This window comes from Plecotus auritus (assembly GCF_963455305.1).
Source record: "Plecotus auritus genome assembly, chromosome: 3".
Classification (NCBI taxonomy): Eukaryota; Metazoa; Chordata; class Mammalia; order Chiroptera; family Vespertilionidae; genus Plecotus; species Plecotus auritus.
Window position 1 is genome coordinate 28,697,384 of NC_137772.1, and position 20,263 is coordinate 28,717,646.

General features: G+C 42.8%; 2 protein-coding genes across 4 annotated transcripts in view; one reads left to right on the forward strand and one right to left on the reverse strand.

Moving 5' to 3' along the window:
• Window positions 1-3,516, forward strand: part of CHRNB3 (cholinergic receptor nicotinic beta 3 subunit) — a 47,531-nt gene extending 44,015 nt beyond the window's left edge. For 2 of the 3 annotated variants that reach the window (XM_080660348.1, XM_080660349.1), the window contains one exon: window positions 424-3,509. In XM_080660348.1, the coding sequence (XP_080516474.1) occupies window positions 424-582 (159 nt within the window). In that variant the 3' untranslated portion in view covers window positions 583-3,509. Of the gene's footprint in view, window positions 1-423 lie in introns of all 3 variants that reach the window. The other variant, XM_080660347.1, reaches the window with a different exon arrangement.
• Window positions 3,517-4,701: 1,185 nt separating this feature from the next.
• On the reverse strand, window positions 4,702-19,827 carry CHRNA6 (cholinergic receptor nicotinic alpha 6 subunit). The gene is made up of 6 exons (XM_080659643.1): window positions 19,465-19,827; window positions 17,777-17,916; window positions 10,588-10,632; window positions 9,720-9,829; window positions 8,651-9,629; window positions 4,702-7,265 (listed from the first exon to the last, which is right to left on the reverse strand). Exons 1-6 carry the CDS (start codon window positions 19,541-19,543, stop codon window positions 7,134-7,136), a joined length of 1,485 nt encoding a protein of 494 aa, XP_080515769.1. The 5' UTR covers window positions 19,544-19,827; the 3' UTR covers window positions 4,702-7,133.
• Between the last annotated feature and the right edge of the window lie 436 nt (window positions 19,828-20,263).

A 20,263-nucleotide genomic window follows, 5' to 3' on the forward strand; every position in this document is an offset into this window, starting at 1 on the left:
GAAACATCAATGATGACAGAGAATCACTGATCGGCCGCCTCCTGCACACCCCCGACCAGGGACCGAGCCCGCAACCCACGCATGTGCCCCTGACTGGAATAGAACCTGGGACCCTTTAGTGTGCAGGCTGACGCTCTATCCACTGAGCCAAACCTTTAGGGCAGGGGTTTCCCCATTTTAATCATCAGTGCTTACAAATGCATAAATGATTCTGTGTTTCTATTGTACATCTTCAGTGTTGATGCCAGTGTTCACAGGCTGTTTGGTTTGGGAAGAAGCCGAGCCTATAGTACAGGCGATGTGTTAGGTGTGTTTTGAAAACCGTAAATCTGAATATTACCCTTTTTAAGTCCCTTGGAACAAATTCAGAATGGTTGCCCAGCACCCTAAATGAAAGCTATCTTTTTTTTTCTTTTTTTGCAGGTAGTACAAGACTGGAAATTTGTAGCGCAAGTTCTGGACCGCATCTTCCTGTGGCTCTTTCTGATAGTGTCAGTGACGGGCTCCGTCCTGATTTTTACCCCCTCTTTGAAGATGTGGCTACATAGTTACCACGAGGAGCAAGTCTCCAGAGCGATCTAACATACATACCCCAGAGACAAAATTACACCATAGAACTGACATCCAGCCAGCACGTACATACAGCACCCAAATGCGCATGCTTCTTGGAAGGGCCTGTGTCGTCCTCAAGGAAACTGAACCTTGGTAAATGTGGGCTTGCCCACGGAAATTCGTGGTTGCCATTAGAGTGGGCTGGGTCTAAGGAAAACAGAACCTCCACAGGCCCCTGCCTTGGCTTCAGGGAGGAGTCATATGTCCAGGCCTGAGCTCACAAGCCTGCAGCACAAGGATGTTCCCAGGGAGCTGCACTGAGGTCTAACAAGACCGAGGCCTGAGAATTCAAGGAGCCTCAGGGAAGGTATTTGTGTGGGCAGGACTGGGGTCTCCTGTGTCCTGCTCTTGGTGGTTTTGCCTGAGATACATCTTGGGCTGTGTGTTGTGGATGAACAAATCTCAACAACCATGATAGAACACTGGGGCTCCTTGTGTAATCCACATGTCCATATTTTTCTGCACGTTTTATTGGAATTTTTAAAAAGGGAGGCAGCATGGTGAAGTCGAAACTAGGGCACAAGGACTCTTGAGTTCTAGACCAGCCTTTTCTCAGCTCTGAGCTGGGGGACCTTAGGCAAGTCACTTGTCCTCTCTGGTCAATAAGGGGTTATGACATGACTTTTGACACTCTTTTCCACTCTAAAGTTCTATTCTTTGGATATGTATACTGGAGCTTTCACAATTTTTAAACCACACAATTTCTAATTATAACTTTGATCCTTTGGGAAAATGAATCTACTTTATCTCTACTTTAGGACAGGATTTACAGGAAAATATTGTGATGAAACCAAGGATTCGATGCCGTAAATCCCTGATGAGATTGTGAAATCAAAGGGCAAATCACTGTTCTTTTTATTGAGAATGCTATTGACTTTAACTTTATTTAACTCATTAGTTTGCTAGGTAAATGGCAAAACTAATCTTAGAAAAATGCATTTTGATTAGAATCTAGTCTTAAATTTTAAAAAGTACCACATGAAACACTTCCTAAGCCTCCTTCTGACCAGACACAAATACAGCAAAGGTCAAACCCTTATACATGTGCGTGCAGCTTATTCCTCGTTGCAGCTAAATTGGGAGACAATACCCGTTTCAAATATGGAAAAGGATAAATATTTATAGATCACAGTAACCCTCAGAAAGTAACTACAAAAGAGAACTTCAAAGCAAAGAGATTTTTCTTTCAAATGTATAGCAAGAAAAATCTTCTGTGGGCAATCTTGCCAGCTAATTCCAAGTGGACACAGCAAGACCCACTCAACTCTCCGTCACACGTGTGAGCATGTGGGACAGACACATGTCTGGGCACACACATGCAGGCACACACACTCGTTGACACACACTGGCATGCACACAGGAGTGGGCACACACAGAGCTGTCCTAATTGTTCTCACTCTTCAGATCTTTGCTACCACTCCACCTCCTCATGAAGCCTTTACAGAGCACATGGGCCCCACTGAACTCCCTGTCTCTGAAAATCCATGATGTTTTCAGTTCCTGCTATATGGTTTAGAAGGTAATTGTTCTTTATTATTTTATTAAGTGAATTTTATTGCCTTGTCTCTGTTACATTCCCAACAGCATCTAATAGAGCTGTGTACATGGTCAAGACTCAACTGATTAATTAAACCAGTACCAGCAAGTTTGTACTGGGTTTTTCATTTAAAATAAAGACAAATTTTTACTGTTGCTCAATCTTCCAATATTTCCAGTTCTGTGTGTGTGATTTTCAGCACGTACCTTAAGCTTTTTCTTACATTAAAATGCTTTTAATGCATAATTCGTGGACACAGACAATGGGATGGTGAGGGCTTGGGGGGTGGGATGGGAGCCGATTGGAAGAGACTAATGGGGAGAAAGGAGGACCTATATAATACTTTCAAAAATAAAGATTTTTAAAAATTGTTTTAATTTTTAAAGAAAGTTTTTAGCTCGGCCAGCATGACTCAGTGATTGAGCATCAACCTATGAACCAGGAGGTCATGATTTGATTCCCGGTCAGGGCATATGCCCAGGTTGTGGGTTCAATCCCCAGTGTGGGGTCTGCAGGAGGCAGCTGATAAATGATTCTCTCTCATTATTGATGTTTCTATCTCTCTCTCCCCCTCCCTTCCTCTCTGAAATCAATAAAAATATATTTTTAAAAGTTTTTAAAATACTATTATCATACTTAGAAAAATTAATAATTCCATATTTCAGTTTCCTTCTCTCAAGAACAGCCTAAATTTATAGCTAGATTGTCTAAAATAGGATTTAACCCATATTGGTGTGCCTCTTAAATCTATTTTAATTTGTCACTGACTTGTTGAAAAGACTCGATCAGTTTTCCCCAAGAATGTCTCATGTTTTGTATTTGTCTGGTTGTTGGCTTTTGGTGTCATTTAACTTATTCTTCTGTCTCCTATATTTTCTGAAAATTGGAAGTTACAACTATAATTCCTGTTTAAAAATTTTGACAGAGTATACCAGAGATGATGATGCATCGTTTATGCTGTATTGTACAAGGGGACATACTATCTGGCTTTCTAGTCATCACTGTTAAGAATAATCCCTGGGTTAAGATGATGACAGCCTGATCTCTCCACCTGTCCAGTGATAAAATTAGTGGTATAGCCTGTGTCCATCACACACAGCAGCTATAAAGACTCTTACCTTGGTCCCTTTAAAGCTGGTCTATCACCAGCTACATTAGAACCCTGTAATTTCCAAAGAGCAGTATCTCTATGCTGGGATTGACCTTTCTGGTTGTGTCATAATTCTTTCATGGAAGCACCTCCTACTTTGTATTAAAGTGTATTAATTTCATTAATAGCTGTGGTGACTATCATTTGTGTTTAACCTGACACATATTCCTTCTATGTATTAAGACTTTCTGCTCAGTATGGCAATAAAATGATAGTGAAAATAGAAGTAACATGATTTCTTTGGTTCACGGACAATCTTAGGTTTGGGAAAAGTAGCCGAGGGCAGCAATACATCCACAGATGTACATTGTCACCCCTCCAGGCAGAGTAAGCACTTCGGGGCAAAGCAGCCTGGCCTATTGTCCAGTTAGACTGGCCCTGCATGCTCAAAGAGGGTTCCAGCTTCAGGCAACAAGAGGAGATCCACGCAGGACAGAAGAACTGCAGTCTCCAAAGGGAAATCACAGAAAGAAGGTTATGAGTTGTGAAGATGAGCAGCCTTCTAAATGTCCTCTTCATCTGCAAAATTCCACCCTCGGAGGATGAAGGCGTGAGGAGGGATCAGCCTTATTGTTTCTCCAGCGGGATGGGTGCTCCTGCCACCAAGAAGGACCCAGTGAGAATATGTGGCTGCCCCTCAACAAGCCTGCTAAGCATGCGCCTTCACAGGACAGTGCTCCAAACCCATACCCTCAAGAGGGTTCTAGTTTTTCACAGGGAGGTTTACAGGTGGTTTGATGGGGAAAACCCTACATTGGTCTCTCCCACGCATTATAGGATGCTTAGCATCCCTACCCCCAGGCCCTATATGACAATAGTCCTTTTAAACTTTTCCAAACACCAACTAGAAATAGTGTGTAGGGGTGTGTGTGTGTGTGTGTGTGTGTGCGCGCGCGCGCGCACACGTGTGCATTCATGTAAAAGGCATGTAATAGTATCTCCAGTTCAGAATGGTTGGTACTGGAGGGTTCAGATGATAGTTCCAGTCAAAAGGGGGGATGAGCAAGGGGCCATGCTCAGTTGGTGTGCTCCTGTTCTTACTGCCTAGCCCCTCACCACACACAAGAGGCACACCCTAGGCCTTGGGAACGGTTGAGTGGAGTGGGGACATCCCAATATATGCTCTCTAGGCCCTCAGATGGTGCCTCCGTGGTTCTCAAAGTCAACATCTTCCTTCTCCCTCCTCTTGCACCTCCCTCCACCCGACTTTGCCCTGATGAATATGGTGAAATGCGTTCAATAGTGTTGGTGAGGGTGTGAAGAAAATGAAACCCTTGTGGACTGTGAGTGGAAATGTAAGACGATGCAGTCACAATGGCAGTTCCTTAAAAAAATAAAATTAGAATTACAACAAAACCCAGCCATTTCACCTCTAGGTATATACTCAAAAGAATTGAAATCAGGAACTCAAAGATATATTTGTACACTCTTATTCACAAAAGCCGAAAGGTGGAAGCAACCCAACCCAAGTGCCCACTGATGAATGGATGGACAAATAAAATATTGTATATACATACGATAGACTATTACTCAGCCTTCCAAAGCAAAGAAACTCTGACATGCTACAACATGGATGAAACTTGAAGACATTTTGCTAAGTGAAATGTGCCAATTGTAAAACGAGAAACACTCTATTAATCCACCTATAAGAGGTACCAGAATAGTCAAATTAATAGAGACAAAGTGAAAAAGTGATTACCAGTGCGGGGAAAGAAGCATGAAGAGTTGTTTAATGGATGCAGTTCCAGTTTTGCAACATAAAAGAGTTCTGTGGATGGATGGTGGTGATGATTGCACTATATTGAGAATGTTTTTAATATTACTGAATTTTATATTTAAAAATAGTTAAATGATAATTTGTGCTATATGTATTTTACCATTACTAAAACGGTTTTTTGGTTAATCTTCACCTGAGGATATTTTTTCCATTGCTTTTTAGAGAGAGTGGAAGGGAGGCGAGGAGGGAAAGAGAGAGAAACATTGATGTGAGAGAGACACATTAATTGGTTGCCTCCTGCACCTGCCCCAACTGGGGCCAGGGGTGAACCTGCAACCCAGGTACATGCCCTTGACTGGAAATCAAATTCTCGACCCTTGGGTGTGTGCAGGGTGACACTCTAACCACTGAGCAACACCAGCCAGGGCCATTAAAACTTTTTAAAAATTAAATATTGAATTGGTTTGATAGTAAAAAAAGAAAAAGTATTAAGTAACAACCAATCCAATGTAAAGATAGAAAGATAAAACAACTTCAATCACAACTATGAGAGGCAGTAAAAATACTTTAAAACAGAGTAATTCAAATTCAATACCTCTACATGGTGTGCCACATAGTGTCTTATGCTCCTGTGTGAGATAGACAAGGAAGAATTAACATGGGGTAATAGAAACCACGGTGAACCAACGCAATGAAGATTATGAAATCTTTTAAAGTATACTTCAAGACTATGTAACATCAAAGTCAAGGAATGTTGCTAATATGGTGTTTTGAGAAACCAGAAAAATACAAAATTGCAAGGTAAAATTGAAGTGTGAAAAATTATATGGGGCCCGGCCAGTGTGGTTCAGTGGTTGAGCATCAACTTATGAGCCAGGAAGTCATGGTTTGATTCCCAGTCAGGGCATATTCTTGGCTTGTGGCCTCAATCCCCAGCAGGGGACGTGCAGGAGGCAGGCGATCAATGATTCTCTCTAATTCTCTCTCTCTCTCTCTCTCTCTCTCTCTCTCTCTCTCTCTCTCTGTCTCCCCCCCCCTTTCCTCTCTGAAATCAATAAAAATATTTTTTAAAAGAAAAGGTATATATGCATATAGGCAAGGACTAGAAGGGAAAATGCAAAAATAAAAATAGTTCATTTGATAGGGCAGAGTTCTTTTTTCTGCTTTAAAATATGTCTTTTAAATTGTTAGGATACTATTTATACAACAAATAAGAAGATAATAAATTTGAGTGGAATAAAACAGAATTTCCAAAGGGTTCCCTCTCAGAAAAGGAATTGCTCCAAAAGGTACAGATCACAATTTCTGACAGAAGAAATAAGTTTATTTTCAGTCTCAGCTACAATGAACAAATGGAAACTGTTGATGAGAAAGGACAACAAAGGTTGCGTTAGATTTGCCTGGCCACACCACCCCATGTTCTCCTATTTTGGTTGCTCTAGTTCCTTCCCCATGTGACACTTAGTCCTGGAGATCTTTGTGTTCATGTTTTTCTAAAAAGCTGGGACTGCTGGGGCAGCCTATTTCTGGTACCTTTGCAGTGCCTAGCACAGTGCTGGGTTACCACTCAAGCTTCTTGCCAGATGAACGCTAATACAGCCTGCTGAGGTCGACTCCGACTACCTGCCATTGCTTTCTGCTAACTAATGTATGAAATAATGCTGGTGTGTGAGCTACATCACAGAGACATGCACCAGAAAGCAAGCCTACAAGAGTTCATGAGCATTGCACACGTCAGCAAGGTCCATGCTCCAGAGTTTCATGCCTGGCATGTGTCATTCTGCTGGTCAGTAGCATAAGGGGGGACTGCAGAACCCCTTTTCAGTGTGGCTTGATGTTGATGACATGGATTGCTGTATTATGGCACAGCATGGCCCTGGAAGCTGAACATGTCCAGACCCACAGAGAGAAGCCTGTGGGTGCTGCCAGCTCTGGGCTCCAGCGTCGTGCTACAAAGGAGGGCATCCAGGCTCCTCTTTTTGAATCAAGTCCTCTTTTTCCGTCTAGTCATCAGCTTCAGTAGATGGGAGACTTAGATGGGAAGCTTTCTGTCCCTTTCTTTATGGTACAGAACACAGAACAAATACAGCATCTGCAAATTTCAAAAGATCGAATCCTTAAGATTTTCCTGTGTTGCCCAGCAGTGGCTGGAGAAATAGCCCTACAGTTCCAAACACACAGACGATGATAAAGATCCAAAGAAATACTCTGTCCACCACCATGGCCACATATTTCCAGTCATCTTCTACCTGAAAGCCAAACAAAAATAAATAAATAAAATCAATTTTTAAAAATCAAAGCCGTAAGAAATGTGCTCCCTTTCGCAAATAAGCTTCTTTTCAAAGAAAATGCTCCTGGCAAATTTTAAACAAATATTGGTATTATTTTGGTTAACTCTACAGAGCATGCAGAGAGCTTTTGTTTTGTCTGAAGAGAGTGGATCCTCACACCCCGTTAGTGCTTTGGGCAGCTGGCTACAGAGCAGGCAGATCTCAATAAGCCAGGATTCCGTGGGCCACAAAGGACCGTTCCGGACTGCAAGGAGCATTTTCAAGAAAGAACTGCTCAGAAAGTGCGGTTCTCGTCATTGGCACCAGTGGATACCTGTCCCCTTGGCCAGTCTTGGGAAACGCGTTTGAGGCAGGGAGTGTAGGACATGCAGCATGATGGAAGACCCCCTGATTAGGACAGGCAGCCCTCTAGACCTCCAGATCATGCTGGTGATGGAGAGTTCATTGCCTTTCTCACATCCTTCCAATTTTTGACCTCCTAACTTCTGCCAAAATCTCCCTGTTTGTGTCTTGAGAGCCCTCCCTGGTGGTGATTAAGTCAACAGCAACTCTCCCCTAGATTTTATGAAGGTGTCACCATAGAGGGGAGTTCTGGGCTCCCTTGTCCTGTGATGCACCCCACCCCCACCTGAGTGACACGCAGTCACAGTATCTTCCCCTGCACCACCAGAGCAGACTTTAGATCTTGAGCTATCCTTTCACTAGGCGATATGATGCTGGTTACTGCAATATGAGGTCAAAATCAGGCGCCCGGCATGAGTTTTCAGATGCCCTCAACTAGTCATCCTTATGGTATGGAAAGTGGGTGTGATGTTCTTGCTCTCTCTCTTTGGAGGATGGAGGATGCCCATGGTACTATAGTTAGACTCTAGGCATCAGGAGCAGAATACGTTGACGCTAAAAATACTCCTGGGGCTCATTCAATCAGCACCTAAATGCCTCTGAAGTAGAATAAGCAGGACTGAGCTGTGGAGGATTCACCCCCACCTTCCTCCCACCACCCTCAGATTGCAAGCTGCTCTAGTCATTTCTCTTTCCCCTCTCCACCTCTTGTCTGACACTGTTTCTTGTGCAGGAGCTCTTAGTTTCATTAACCAAAGTGGCCCTGAATGTTTATTTTAACCAGATTTCACTTGAGTTAACATTGCTGGAGGTGGAGATTTGCTCTGGGGCTACCTGACCCCAGGTCAGTCCACCCATAACTGTGTAATAACAGAACTGGGTCTTAGAGTAATGCTGCCTGACCCTCTTGTAAACAGAGCTCACTCTGAAGATCTGATTATGTCTGTAAAGTGCCTCTAGGCCTGCTGCAGGTGGACAGGCTAGAGGAGACATGCATTTACCTCCTTTGTTTCATTTTGGTTCTTCATGTTTTCTGCTATGAATTGAACACTGTTAATCGCGTCTTCAACTTCAGGTGAGTGCTCCGCATTTCCTGTCATCCACTGTAAAGGCTGATGACTTAATCTTCTCTTGCTGGTGGCAAGCTGATGTGATTTATGGCAGTGGCAGCATTCTTTCAGAAGTTTGGGTTCTCTGCGATTATCAAACCTGACTTTGGTAGATCTACCGGAAATGCTTTTGGGGTTTTTATCAGAACGTGTCTTCCTCGTCTTATCCAGAGGTCTCTTCATCATCAGGATCTGGGGCAACAGCTGGAGGAAAACTGTCTTCACCCACTTGTGCATGGTATGTGTTGTTGGGGTGCGATAGTGTATGTTCAACACAAACACAGTCACCGCGATGGACAGGGTGACAAAGATCATGGTGAACAGTAGGTACTCACCCACCAGTGGGATCACAAGAGATGTGGATGGGATGATTTCTGTGATTACCAGCAAAAACACAGTCAGAGAGAGCAGAACTGAAATGCAAAGCGTCACTTTTTCACCACAGTCAGAAGGAAGGTAGAAGACCAACACAGTTAGAAATGAAATAAAGAGACAGGGGATGATCAGGTTAATGGTGTAAAACATCGGCAATCTTCTAATGTAAAAAGAATAGGTTATATCTGTGTATATCTCTTCACAGCAGTTGTATTTTATGTCATGCTTGTAGCCAGAAGCATCAACAATTTCCCATTCACTGTTTTCCCAAAAATCATTCATATCCACTTTAGATCCAATGATCAGAAGATCAATTTCAGCTTTGTCATATGTCCAGGAACCAAATTTCAGGGAACAATTTTGATGATCAAAGGGGAAAAATGTGATATCCATAGGACAGGAACTCTTAAAAATAGCTGGTGGAGTCCAGGTTATCATGCCATCGTATTTAAGAAGAGCTTTTGTCTTGCCTTTGACTTGGAAGTCACCAACAGCACTGCAAGATAAATCAGACACCATTAGTAACATCCCCTTTGCTATGTAATGGGTCAGCATGCACCAAAGGCAACTGTAGAGACTCCCATACTTGTTATAGAGAACAATGTCAGGTTTCCAGATCTTATCTGCAGGAACACGAATAGTCTCAATGCCATCAAATTCCATTGGGTCCCAGCGCAATTTGTAATCATTCCAGATCTAAAGGAAATAGAAGTCAGCTTTTAAAAATTTTTTCTTAAAAGTACTGTTCAGCATTACTTTTGAAAAATTAAGTTCTTAACTGAAGAGTACATTGGGTTCTATCAAAAATTGGGAGATTAAATCAACTAAATAGGGGGATAAGTAGCTGAGCTGATTTTGGAAAATATAAATTATCTAATGAATATTGATTATTAATTAGCTGGCCATGGTTCTAGGCTCAACTTCCATGTTCCATGTACTATATTCACATTGGAGTACAACTCATTTTTAAGACTGAAAAGGTTGTTCAAGTGTGTGATGATGAGTTTGTTACAAAATCTGAGTAAAAGATTAATACAAGGAAAAAAGCAAAATGGTATAACATAAAACCAGCTGGTGGGACCCTAACCCACATGCTCTCATGCTCTGCTACTGACTTCTCCAGACTTAGTTGAGCAGGATCAAAGAGAGGGCAGACACCTGACTCTGGAGCTCAAGCTACAGGTGAAAACAGAAGATTTGAGAGCAGAAATGAGAAAGGACAGAGTTTCTGTCTCAGAGAACCTTGTCACTAGGTTCCAAGCACTTGTGGAGCTTGCATCAAGCCAGCTATTAACAGAGCTGAACTTCAGGCTTTGGAGAAAGGTGATATTGTATGCTCTGTCAGAAGCTGGAGATGGAAAGAGGGGATGCTACTGGGTTTTTATCCATTAGGCATTGTTAGGCTGACACATGAGTAACACAGGTCCAAGAAGACATGTGATGTAGACACATACGTGACGTAGCCACAGATTGGTTTCCATGATCTGGTTTACTTCATCCTGGGAAGAAGAAATAATATTTTTAGCCTCAAATGTATTGTTAATAGAGGTGGGTCTTAGAACAAGAATTACTACTAAAAAGAGCCAAATCTGAGTTATTCATGATAATAGAGGGAAACAAAGAAGATTGAAAAGTCAACTTGTAAAAAGCAGTCAGAAATATGATACTCCACGTCTGATCTCAACCCTGTTGACTTTGAAAGAAAATGTGGCTTAAAGACTGTCTTTCAAATGTGATTTAAGACTCACCACTTCTGAGAAGCCTTTCTGATCACCATAGCCTGTAAAGGTTTCTGAGACCATGAAAGGAAAGAAGGGAGAAAAGAGGGAGTGTGGGAAGGAGGGAGGGAAAATACCACAGATGGTGATAGGTATCTGAACCTGGTTCATTGTTTTTACTGTCTTCTCCATTTCCTGAAAAACCTCCCTTCCTCAACATTCTATAGCAAGCATGTCAAACTCAAAGGCTAACACGGATCAAATAAACAAGGCATGCAGGCTATGGGACGTGAGTTTGACATGCTTACACAGGCTCTGAGTCCTGAGCCCTGAGCCCAACTGCCCTTTGAAATGTCAGCCTCAGCTCACCATGGAGTTGTCCAGCTGCAACCTGCCACTCCCGCACAGCACATCACCCAAGCCATTGCTGATTGCTTCAATCATTATCTACACAAATATTTACTGAGTATCTACTATGTGCTCTATAATGCTGGGACTACAGTAGTAAATAAGATGGGAAAAATCCTTACCTTCGTGTGTCTTAGCTGTTATTGGGGAGATAGAAAATCAATAATAGGTATATAATATAATGTAAGATAGTGATAGGTCCTATGGAGAAAAATGAGGGATGGGGTGATGTGTGTGTGCAGATATGCACATGCATGCATACACACAAACATGCACACACCCATCTGTTTTAGACAGGATGAATTAAAAAGGCTTCTAAGCAGGAAGTAGTCTAAGCAGGTACCTAAATAACCTGAAGAGAGTCATGGGGTTATCTGGAAGAAAAGCATTGCAGGCTGATATCCCAAATATAATCCTATATAATAAAGAGGTAATATGCAAATTAACCCTCATGCCGTAATGCCATCACAAGATGGCGGCGCGCACAGCGGGCCAGGGCCAGCTGCTCCATGCACCTGCTGCCACAGTTCCCACGGCCCCACGGGGGGTGGGGGGAGTCTGGTGGCTGCTCCGAGCACCTGCTGCTGGAGTTCCCTCAGCCCCGCCGGGGAGCGGGTCCCAGCTGCTGCTCCATGCAGCTTCCACCGGGGTGACCAGGCCAGCAGGGGAGGGCAGTTGGGGGCAATCGGGCCAGCAGGGAAGCAGTTAGGCATCAATCAGGCCAGCAGGGGAGCGGTTAGGGGGTGATCAGGCTGGCAGGCAGGCAAGCGGTTAGGAGCCAGCAGTCCCGGATTGTGAGAGGGATTAGACCCGATCCTGCAGGACAGTCGGACATCCCCCAAGGGGTCCCAGATTGGAGAGGGTGCAGGCTGGGCTGAGGGACACTCCCCCACACCAGTGCATGAATTTCGTGCACTGGGCCTCTAGTGTGTTCATAAGCAGCTACCAACTCTCAGAGGGAAAGCTATTGAAGACACATCCAGAGCCTTTAGCAGCCTTACAACACAACAGCCTTAGGTTTAGTGATGGTTACTCAGTAGGTTCCCAAAACTTACCAACCTTGCTTCCCAAGGCACATGAACACCCTCCAGAGTAGATGAGCTCAACTGTGGCCACAAACGCTGTGTCCAGTCCTCAGACACCAGCCTGCTCTGGTTCACTGAGCTGCTCTGCAGTTCTCCAGCTCTGCTGAAAAACTAACTGGAGACCTTGCCAAGTTTCCTTCTACACATATGTTTGTGTCAAGTCATGGTAAACCTCAGGGTTCTAAAAGGTCAACAAAAGGAGTTATAGCCCTGACTGGTTTGGCTCAATGGATAGAGCGTCGGCCTGTGGACTGAAAGGTCCCAGGTCAATCCTGGTCAAGGGCATGTACTTTGGTTGTGGGCACATCCCCAGTAGGGGGTGTGCAGGAGGCAGCTGATTGATATTTCTCTCTCATCGATTGTTTTAATTCTCTGTCCCTCTCCCTTCCTTTCTGTAAAAAAAATCAATAAAATTTTTTTTTTTTTAAAAAAGGAGTTACATTCATGGTTTCCTATTGGTCAGAGAAAGCAAAGAAATGGATTATCCATTGGCCAAGTAGTCCATGGCTTGACAGTTACCCAAACCTAACGTTTGTGCCTTCTGCTCATTAGAGGGTCACCTTGTTACCTACAGATTTCAGCAGAGAACATGTCAATAAATCTATTGGCTGTCAATCAAAAATGGACAAGCTGTGCAGTCCAGAAAGGTCTTGGAGGTAACCGTCATAAGCATCTTCCAAAGACTGCTTCCTTCTGCACATTAGTACATTGTGTTCAAAGAATTAAAATCAGGTGTTGATATTGTCCTGACATTATCCCTACTTTCCTACTTACACTTCCACAGGCTGGTGAAGCTCCATATGATATGGACATCTTCAGAGGTGTTAGCCAACTTTATGGATCAAGACTTGGTCTGGCAAGTCCTGTTCTATGTCCAATTCCAGACCACACCAGTAGCTATGGGACACTGTCATCAGACAGTCCTGCTGGAGAGGCCAGAGACCCACAATACCACTCCACATTCCTGGGACCATTAACCTGCATCTTTTTCTTGGGGAAATAAATTAGATGATACCCCACCTGCATCAAAGAATTTGAGTTACAATTTCAAATGGATTAGCTTCTAGAGCAGCAGAGATTGTGATCATAAAGGCCAGGTGTGCTACATTTTGCAAGGCCTTTGTCATTTTAGATATGCCAGGTGAGCAAAAGCACTGGAGAGGGGCTTTGGATCCGTGTGTGTGTGTGTGTGTGTGTGTGTGTGTGTGTGTGTGTGTTGGGGTGGAAGGGCTGGGGGGCGGGGAGGAGGGGAGGGATGGGAAGTGGACATACTCATACACCAAAAGATCACCCACCCAGTAAACCTGTGGCCAAGTCATTCTGTAAAACGGCAAATACACTCCATGTAGAAATCTCTGGTGCTCTAAGGCCAACCTGGCAGCTCAAACAGCAACAGAAGGTGTAGAACCTTCTAGAAGGGAGTTGGTGACTGTGCATCCTGGCTGTACTGCATCACTGAGCTACCTCCAGAGCTCACCATGGCTCAGTGACAACAATGAATATGGTCCACGGGGACTTCTGGTGCCTCACATAAGAACAAATAGCCTTCAACACACCAATAAGAATGGTTATATTGCCCAGCCAGCATGGCTCAGTGTCAACCTATGAACCAGGAGGTCACCAGTTTGATTTTTGATTCCTAGTCAGGGCACATTCCCTGGTTACGGGCTGAATCGCCAGTGCGGAGTGTGCAGGAAGCAGTGGGTCAATGAGTCTCTCTCATCATTAATGTTTCTAACTCTTTTCCTCTCCCTCTCCCTTCCTCTCTGAAATCAATAAAAATATATTTTTTAAAAAGAACGGTTATATTAATATCTGGAAGTCTTACTTCTGACGAGGAAAAATAATTACTAAAGACAAAGAGGGTCATTAACATAGTCCACCAGGATGTTGGAATGATCCTGACACATCAAACAACGGAGTCTCAAAATACATGAACTAAAAACTGATAAAGCTGAAAGAAGAAACAGACCAGTCCCCAATTATAGCTGGAGACTTCAGTCCCCCTCTCAGCAACCAATAGAACTACTAGAAAATAGCGTAAATATAGAAGACCTGAAAAAATAATCAACCATAAGATTAATTGACATATATAGAACACTCTACTCAAAACTGCAGCAGACACATTTTTTTTTTCATATTATGTGCCATAATACAAACCTCAACAAATTTAAAATAATTGAAATTATGCAGTGTGCTTTCTGACCATAATGGAAAAAAACTAGAAATCTATAACAATTGCTTCTTGGCCTTTTGGCTAAGATCAAGTATAGAAATCAATAACAAAAAGATATGCGAAAACCTCTAAATCCATGAATATTAAACAAGTCACTTCTAAATAACCAGTGATCAAAGAATGTCTCAAAGAAAAAATTTTAAAATACATATAAATGAAAACATATCAAAATATGAGGGAAATAGCTAAAAACAATGCAGAGAAGAAAGTTTATAGTATTAAATGCTTACATAAGAAATGAGAAATGGTCTCAAATCAATAACCCAAGTTTCTATTTCAATAAATTAGAAAAAGAAGCACAAAATAAACCCAAAGCAAGCATAAGGAAGGAAAAAATAAATGTAAGAGCAGAAATGAAATTGAAATGGAACACAATAAAGAAAATTAATAAAACAAAAAGCTAATTCTTTGTGGGGACAACAAAATAGATAAACCTCTAGCAAGGTTGACAAAAATAAAAAGAGAGAAGACACAAATCACCAATATCAGGAATAAAATAGCTATCACTACAGATCCTGTAGCCATTAAAAAGAATAGAGAATACAGTACTAAGAATAACTTTATCATACATTCAACAGCTTAAAAAAAAAGACCAATTCCTCAAAAGCCACAAACTATCAAAGATGAAATCGATCATTTGAATAACCGATATCTATTTAAAAATGAATGTATCATTTAAAAACTCCCAGAAAAGAAATATCCAATTCCAGTAGATTTTCCTGGAGAATTCTACCAAATATGTAAGGTAGAATTAATACCTTGGACCATGAGGCAACACTGAGGGATGAAACCATAGGCTAAGAACGGTGAAATAGAAAGATAGAGTGAACCTTGGCCAATGTCACCATGCGTGGTTTATGTTTTTAGCATCACAGTCCATGTGATTGACATCCCCTGGAGCTGTGTAGTGCATGACCCGAGCAACTATAACATGTGGGACAACTGCTGACACCACGGAGTGTCACCTGGTGTTAGCCTCCTGGACTGTTAACCTTTAGATTTCTGTTACATAAGAAAGAAAGAAACTTTTTAATTTAAGCTGTGGTTTTTGTTCAATCTCTGATAGCAGCCAAATGCAAATGTCAAAATCTCTATTCAGCAGTCCCCTACCCAGCATCTTCAGAACAATATCCTGAAAGGATCTATCAGCCAGGAATTTGAAGTGATGCTGTACATTGAGGTGGGCCTCCTCACATATTCTAGGTGAATCTCAGTTCAGCTTTCCATTCATAAAAACCCAATCCATACAAATATGGCTTCCAGTCCAGTACTAAGCTATCTGGGGGAGGGCAAGAGTATGGGGGGAGGAATCAGAATAGGAACTAAATAAAAATTTATTAAAGGAACGAGTGGCCCCCTCCAGGTGAGAGTTAACATCTATTTTCTTCCTTCCTTCCTTCCTTCCTTCCTTCCTTCCTTCCTTCCTTCCTTCCTTCCTTCTTTCCTCCCTCCCTCCCTCCCTCCCTCCCTCCCTCCCTCCCTCCCTTCCTTCCAAACCAGTATACACACACTTCCAACCTGGGCCAAAAACTACAGGACCAGGCCAGGGTCAGCCTAGTCCACAGGGAAGCATGGGTTGGAGAAACACGATGGGGCCCTGACTTCACTTCTGTCATTAAGGTCTTTCCCCAGGTATACCTAGAGAGACACCACTGTTCCACCCAGAGCCGAGTCTAGGAGGAGGGCTGCTTCCCATCCATGGGCTGGGACTGATGTGGTGAAGGTGGCTCTCTCCTTCTGTGCACTGTTGTCTCAGGAACTCTCCTAACACCCCTCTCTGGAGATGCTTCAAACTTCCCTTACTTCCTAAACCTACCTATTCCTGGAATTTGGTCCAAATCCTGCGCCTCATGCCAGACCTACTCTCCCTCCACCCCCTACCCCCCACCCCCGCCCAATGCCTTGGAGCCCAGAACCCACCTCTATGTTAGAGTACCAACCACCACTATCTCCTTTTCCAGCAACTAGGACATGATGAGTAATTAGTCAAAAGAAAGGACTCTAGTCCTATTTGCCCTTGAACATGGTAGCAATAAATTAAAATAACTCCAAATTCCCATCTGGTTTTCCAGATCTGGATGGAATCCTATAAGAAAGAAGATGATTTTTTTCTTTCTTATGTAACACTAGAGGCCTGGTGCATGAAATTTGTGCATTGGGGGGGTGTGTCCCTCAGCCTAGCCTGCACCCTCTCCAATCTGGGACCCCTTGGGGGATGTCTGACTGCCAGTTTAAGCCTGATCCCACAGTTGGACATCCCTCTCACAATCCGGGACTGCTGGCTCCTAACCACTCGCCTGCCTGCCTGATTGCCCCTAACTGCTTCTGCTTGCCAACCTGATCACCCCCTAATCGCTCCCCTGCCGGACTGGTTGATGCCTAACTGCTCCCCTGCTGGCTCAATCACCCACAACTGCCCTTGCCAGCTGGCCTGATCGCCCCCAACTGCCCTTGCCAGCTGGCCTGATCACACCAACTGCCCTCCTCTGCTGGCCTGATCACACCAACTGCCCTCTGCTGGCCTGATCTCGCCCCCAACTGCCCTCCCCTGCCAGCCTGATGGCCCCCAACTGCCCTTCCCTGATCTTGTGACAACATGGGGGTGGCCATCTTGTGATGACGTGGGGGCGGCCATCTTGTGATGACACGAGGGCGAGACGCCACCTAGGCTTTTATTAGTATAGATAGAAGCCATAAAGCAATTTTTTGTAGGGAATAAAAAGAGCACGAGCTTTGGAGTTAAAGGGGCTGATTCAAATAGCCATTCCACCGCAATTGTACGAGCTTGGGAAAAGCTCTTAACTGGGCTTCCAGCTCCTCAGCCGTCAAATGCAGCAGATGGCCACCGTGTAGATGTGCACCGTGTGACCCGGTGCACAACAGGTCACAGTGAAGTTAGCTCGCTTTGACTTCTCCCTTCCACTTCCCCTTCACCTCTTTGTTTCATAAACTGGCTCTAAAAACACGTCCAGAAAACAATCCTGCGTTAATGTGAATAGTTGTAGCATCGGTGGGGAAAGAGCCTCTCCCACAACTGGACGGCTTCGAAGGGCCAGCAGCCATGAAGATTTTTGTCCGTTTGTATTTTTCAAATTCCCATGTTTCCCATGTGCAGTAAGTAGAAGAATGTTTGGGGGCTCTGACCACTCAGTGTCGGGGCTCCTTGAGGCACAGGTGGTGCATTTGAGGCACTTACCACATTGGCCAGCTGTGTGATGGCCACTTCAAAATGCACCGTGACGGGGTCAGAAACATTTTCCACGGGCCTGATGAACTGGTTATAATGTGAAAACAGCTTGTGAAAGAGTCGCTCCTCCGACACACAGCCTGCGCCATCTGCGTGCCAAACAGAGGGGGAAATTAGAGAAGCAGAGAGGATGCTGGGGGGGGTCTCTGGCAGTGAGGAGTCCAAGACAAAAACAGGAATGCTTACATCTCAGGACTATAGCAAAGGAAATAATGTTAGTAAACGCACTTTTAAAAGTCTAAGGCACCACAAATATAAAGAGGGAGACATAGCTCTAATCTTTGCTTATGTCACTGAAAGTAGCTCACAATCTTACGGATCCAGTAATTAAGGAATAGTCCTGCCCTTTCTTGTCAAAATACTGATCCACCTGACCTGTTTCTTCACTGAACAAGGTGTCTAGCTGTGAACTGAAAGAGCTAGTAAGATCATTAAGGTCTTAACAAGCCATACTCTTTCTTAAAATCAACTTTGAAATTTAATTATTTTGGAGATTTGTGAGAATGCAACGCTTTTAAGGCAAAATTACTTACCAGTAAACTGTTTTTCTAAATAATGCAAAATTGGTTCTTAAATAATAGCTTTTTCAGTTGCTAATTTTAGACGCTAGTTTAATGCCTATCTCTTTGTATTTTTCTGAGAATGCCTTAAGAGTAGGTTGCTTGCCTTCATTTGCTATAATTCACTTCATTAATACCCCCCTCTATGTTTTCCCTTATAGATTTCAAATTTGACAGCTGAAATATTATCCTACCAATTTCTCAACGATATTTATACCCTGAAAGAAACTGAAAAACTAATTGGGTAAAAATGAACAAAGGGACAGGTGTTATAATATTGAATAAAAGGAGTCGTTTGACAAAAGCTTTTGGAAACACTGAAATTTCAGCAGAAATGAACTATTTTAAATGTAAAACATCATTCTTGACAGCATAATTAATAATGGTAGAAATATTTCTATATAAAACAGACAATCAAAAATCCTCCCCATTACCCATTTCTCCCCCTTGAGACATTCTTTTCCCTTTGAGACATTTTAGAGAAACCCTCAGTGAGTCTCGAAGGGCAAATCCCTGCACAGCCGGCAGCACATGGCAGTGTGGTTTTGTTCAGGCAGAGCAGCTGTTGTCTGTTTCTAAGTCTCAACTTTTAAAATGAATGATCTTACTCTTAGGACACATTTCAGCATCGTAATATGACATGTTTCCCAAAACAAAGATGACTACCTACAAAACGGAAGAGTTCATACTCTGAGTAATAGGACCAGCTAACAAACAGATCCGTTTTGGAAAAAGTATTAAGTACAAATACAAATAAATAAGTTGAACCCATCCATGGCACAGGTGGATAGGAAACTGTATCATTATTATTATTACCATATTTTAATTGGGAAAATAAAATAAAATAGGGTTTAGAATGTTTCACTGTCCTCCCCATCCCACCCCCAAAATCCTATCCTCCACATTAAACGTAACCAATAAAAAATAGGTTAACAGCTGTAACAACAGTAATTCCTGTGCAGACACTACATATTTACAAGTAGAATATTTCATCTCTCTGCTCAACCAAGCACAACTAGAAGAGTAAATATATGTAACTGAAAAGAGATTATGAGATAAAATGGAAACAAAACCTACCTTTAAAGAAAGGTATGAATATACACAAGCAGAGACACAAACCACAGTGAAGGCATCCCTGGCCCTTGCTGGTCAGCATGATTAAAACACACTTTGATTTCTTTTTCTAGTCAAAGGATTGTGGAAAACAAAGAGCTGTCTGACAGCCACTCGCTTCAGACCTTTAAATCATCAGAGTCGCACTGCAGTCATGTGTATCTTCTGCAAAATAAAAACATTCACAAACCACACGGTGGTTCCCAGAATCCGAGACTGAGGCAAATGAAAAGGACAAATCAAAAGAACTGTCTGATGTCAGATGAGTCACCCCATTTCCTGTCACCCTAGATCACTTTTCATGGGAGAACCATCAAGAAAAGCAGTGAGGGAACGCTAGGCAGACAGGACGGAGGGAGGATGGAAAACATTGCCCCGGCTCAGTAGGTATTTTTGTAGCGCAATCTTAACCTTAATTCTTAGGGCAATAAACACACATTTACTGAGCTCTGACCATAGGTAAAATGTATGCTAGGTCCCAAATAGTGTATTCTGATTCACTGAGTTCTCTCATTAAGGCTTAACCTTGTTATTAGAAAACTTTCTAAAATATGTGTCACTCCTTCTGTCTTAATAAGAGTGTCTTATAGAACTTTGTCTGACTGCAGGGCTTCTAGATTAGTGATCATCATTCAGATTAGATGTCTGAAAGCTAGAGGAATGATCTGAATACAAGATGCCACCTGGACAGTTCTGTTTATTTAAACATCCTTGTCATCAAAGATAGATGATAGATAGATAGATACCCTGTTTCCCCGAAAAT

Coding starts and splice junctions, on each gene's coding strand:
- CHRNA6 (XM_080659643.1), bottom strand. CDS start 19,543: ATGCTGACCAGCAAGGGCCAGGGATGCCTTCACTGTGGTTTGTGTCTC. Junction 9,830..10,587: donor CCAATCTGTGGCTACGTCAC/GTATGTGTCTAC, acceptor TATTTCCTTTAG/ATCTGGAATGATTACAAATT. Junction 7,266..8,650: donor ACCAAAATGAAACAAAGGAG/GTAAATGCATGT, acceptor TTTGGCTTTCAG/GTAGAAGATGACTGGAAATA.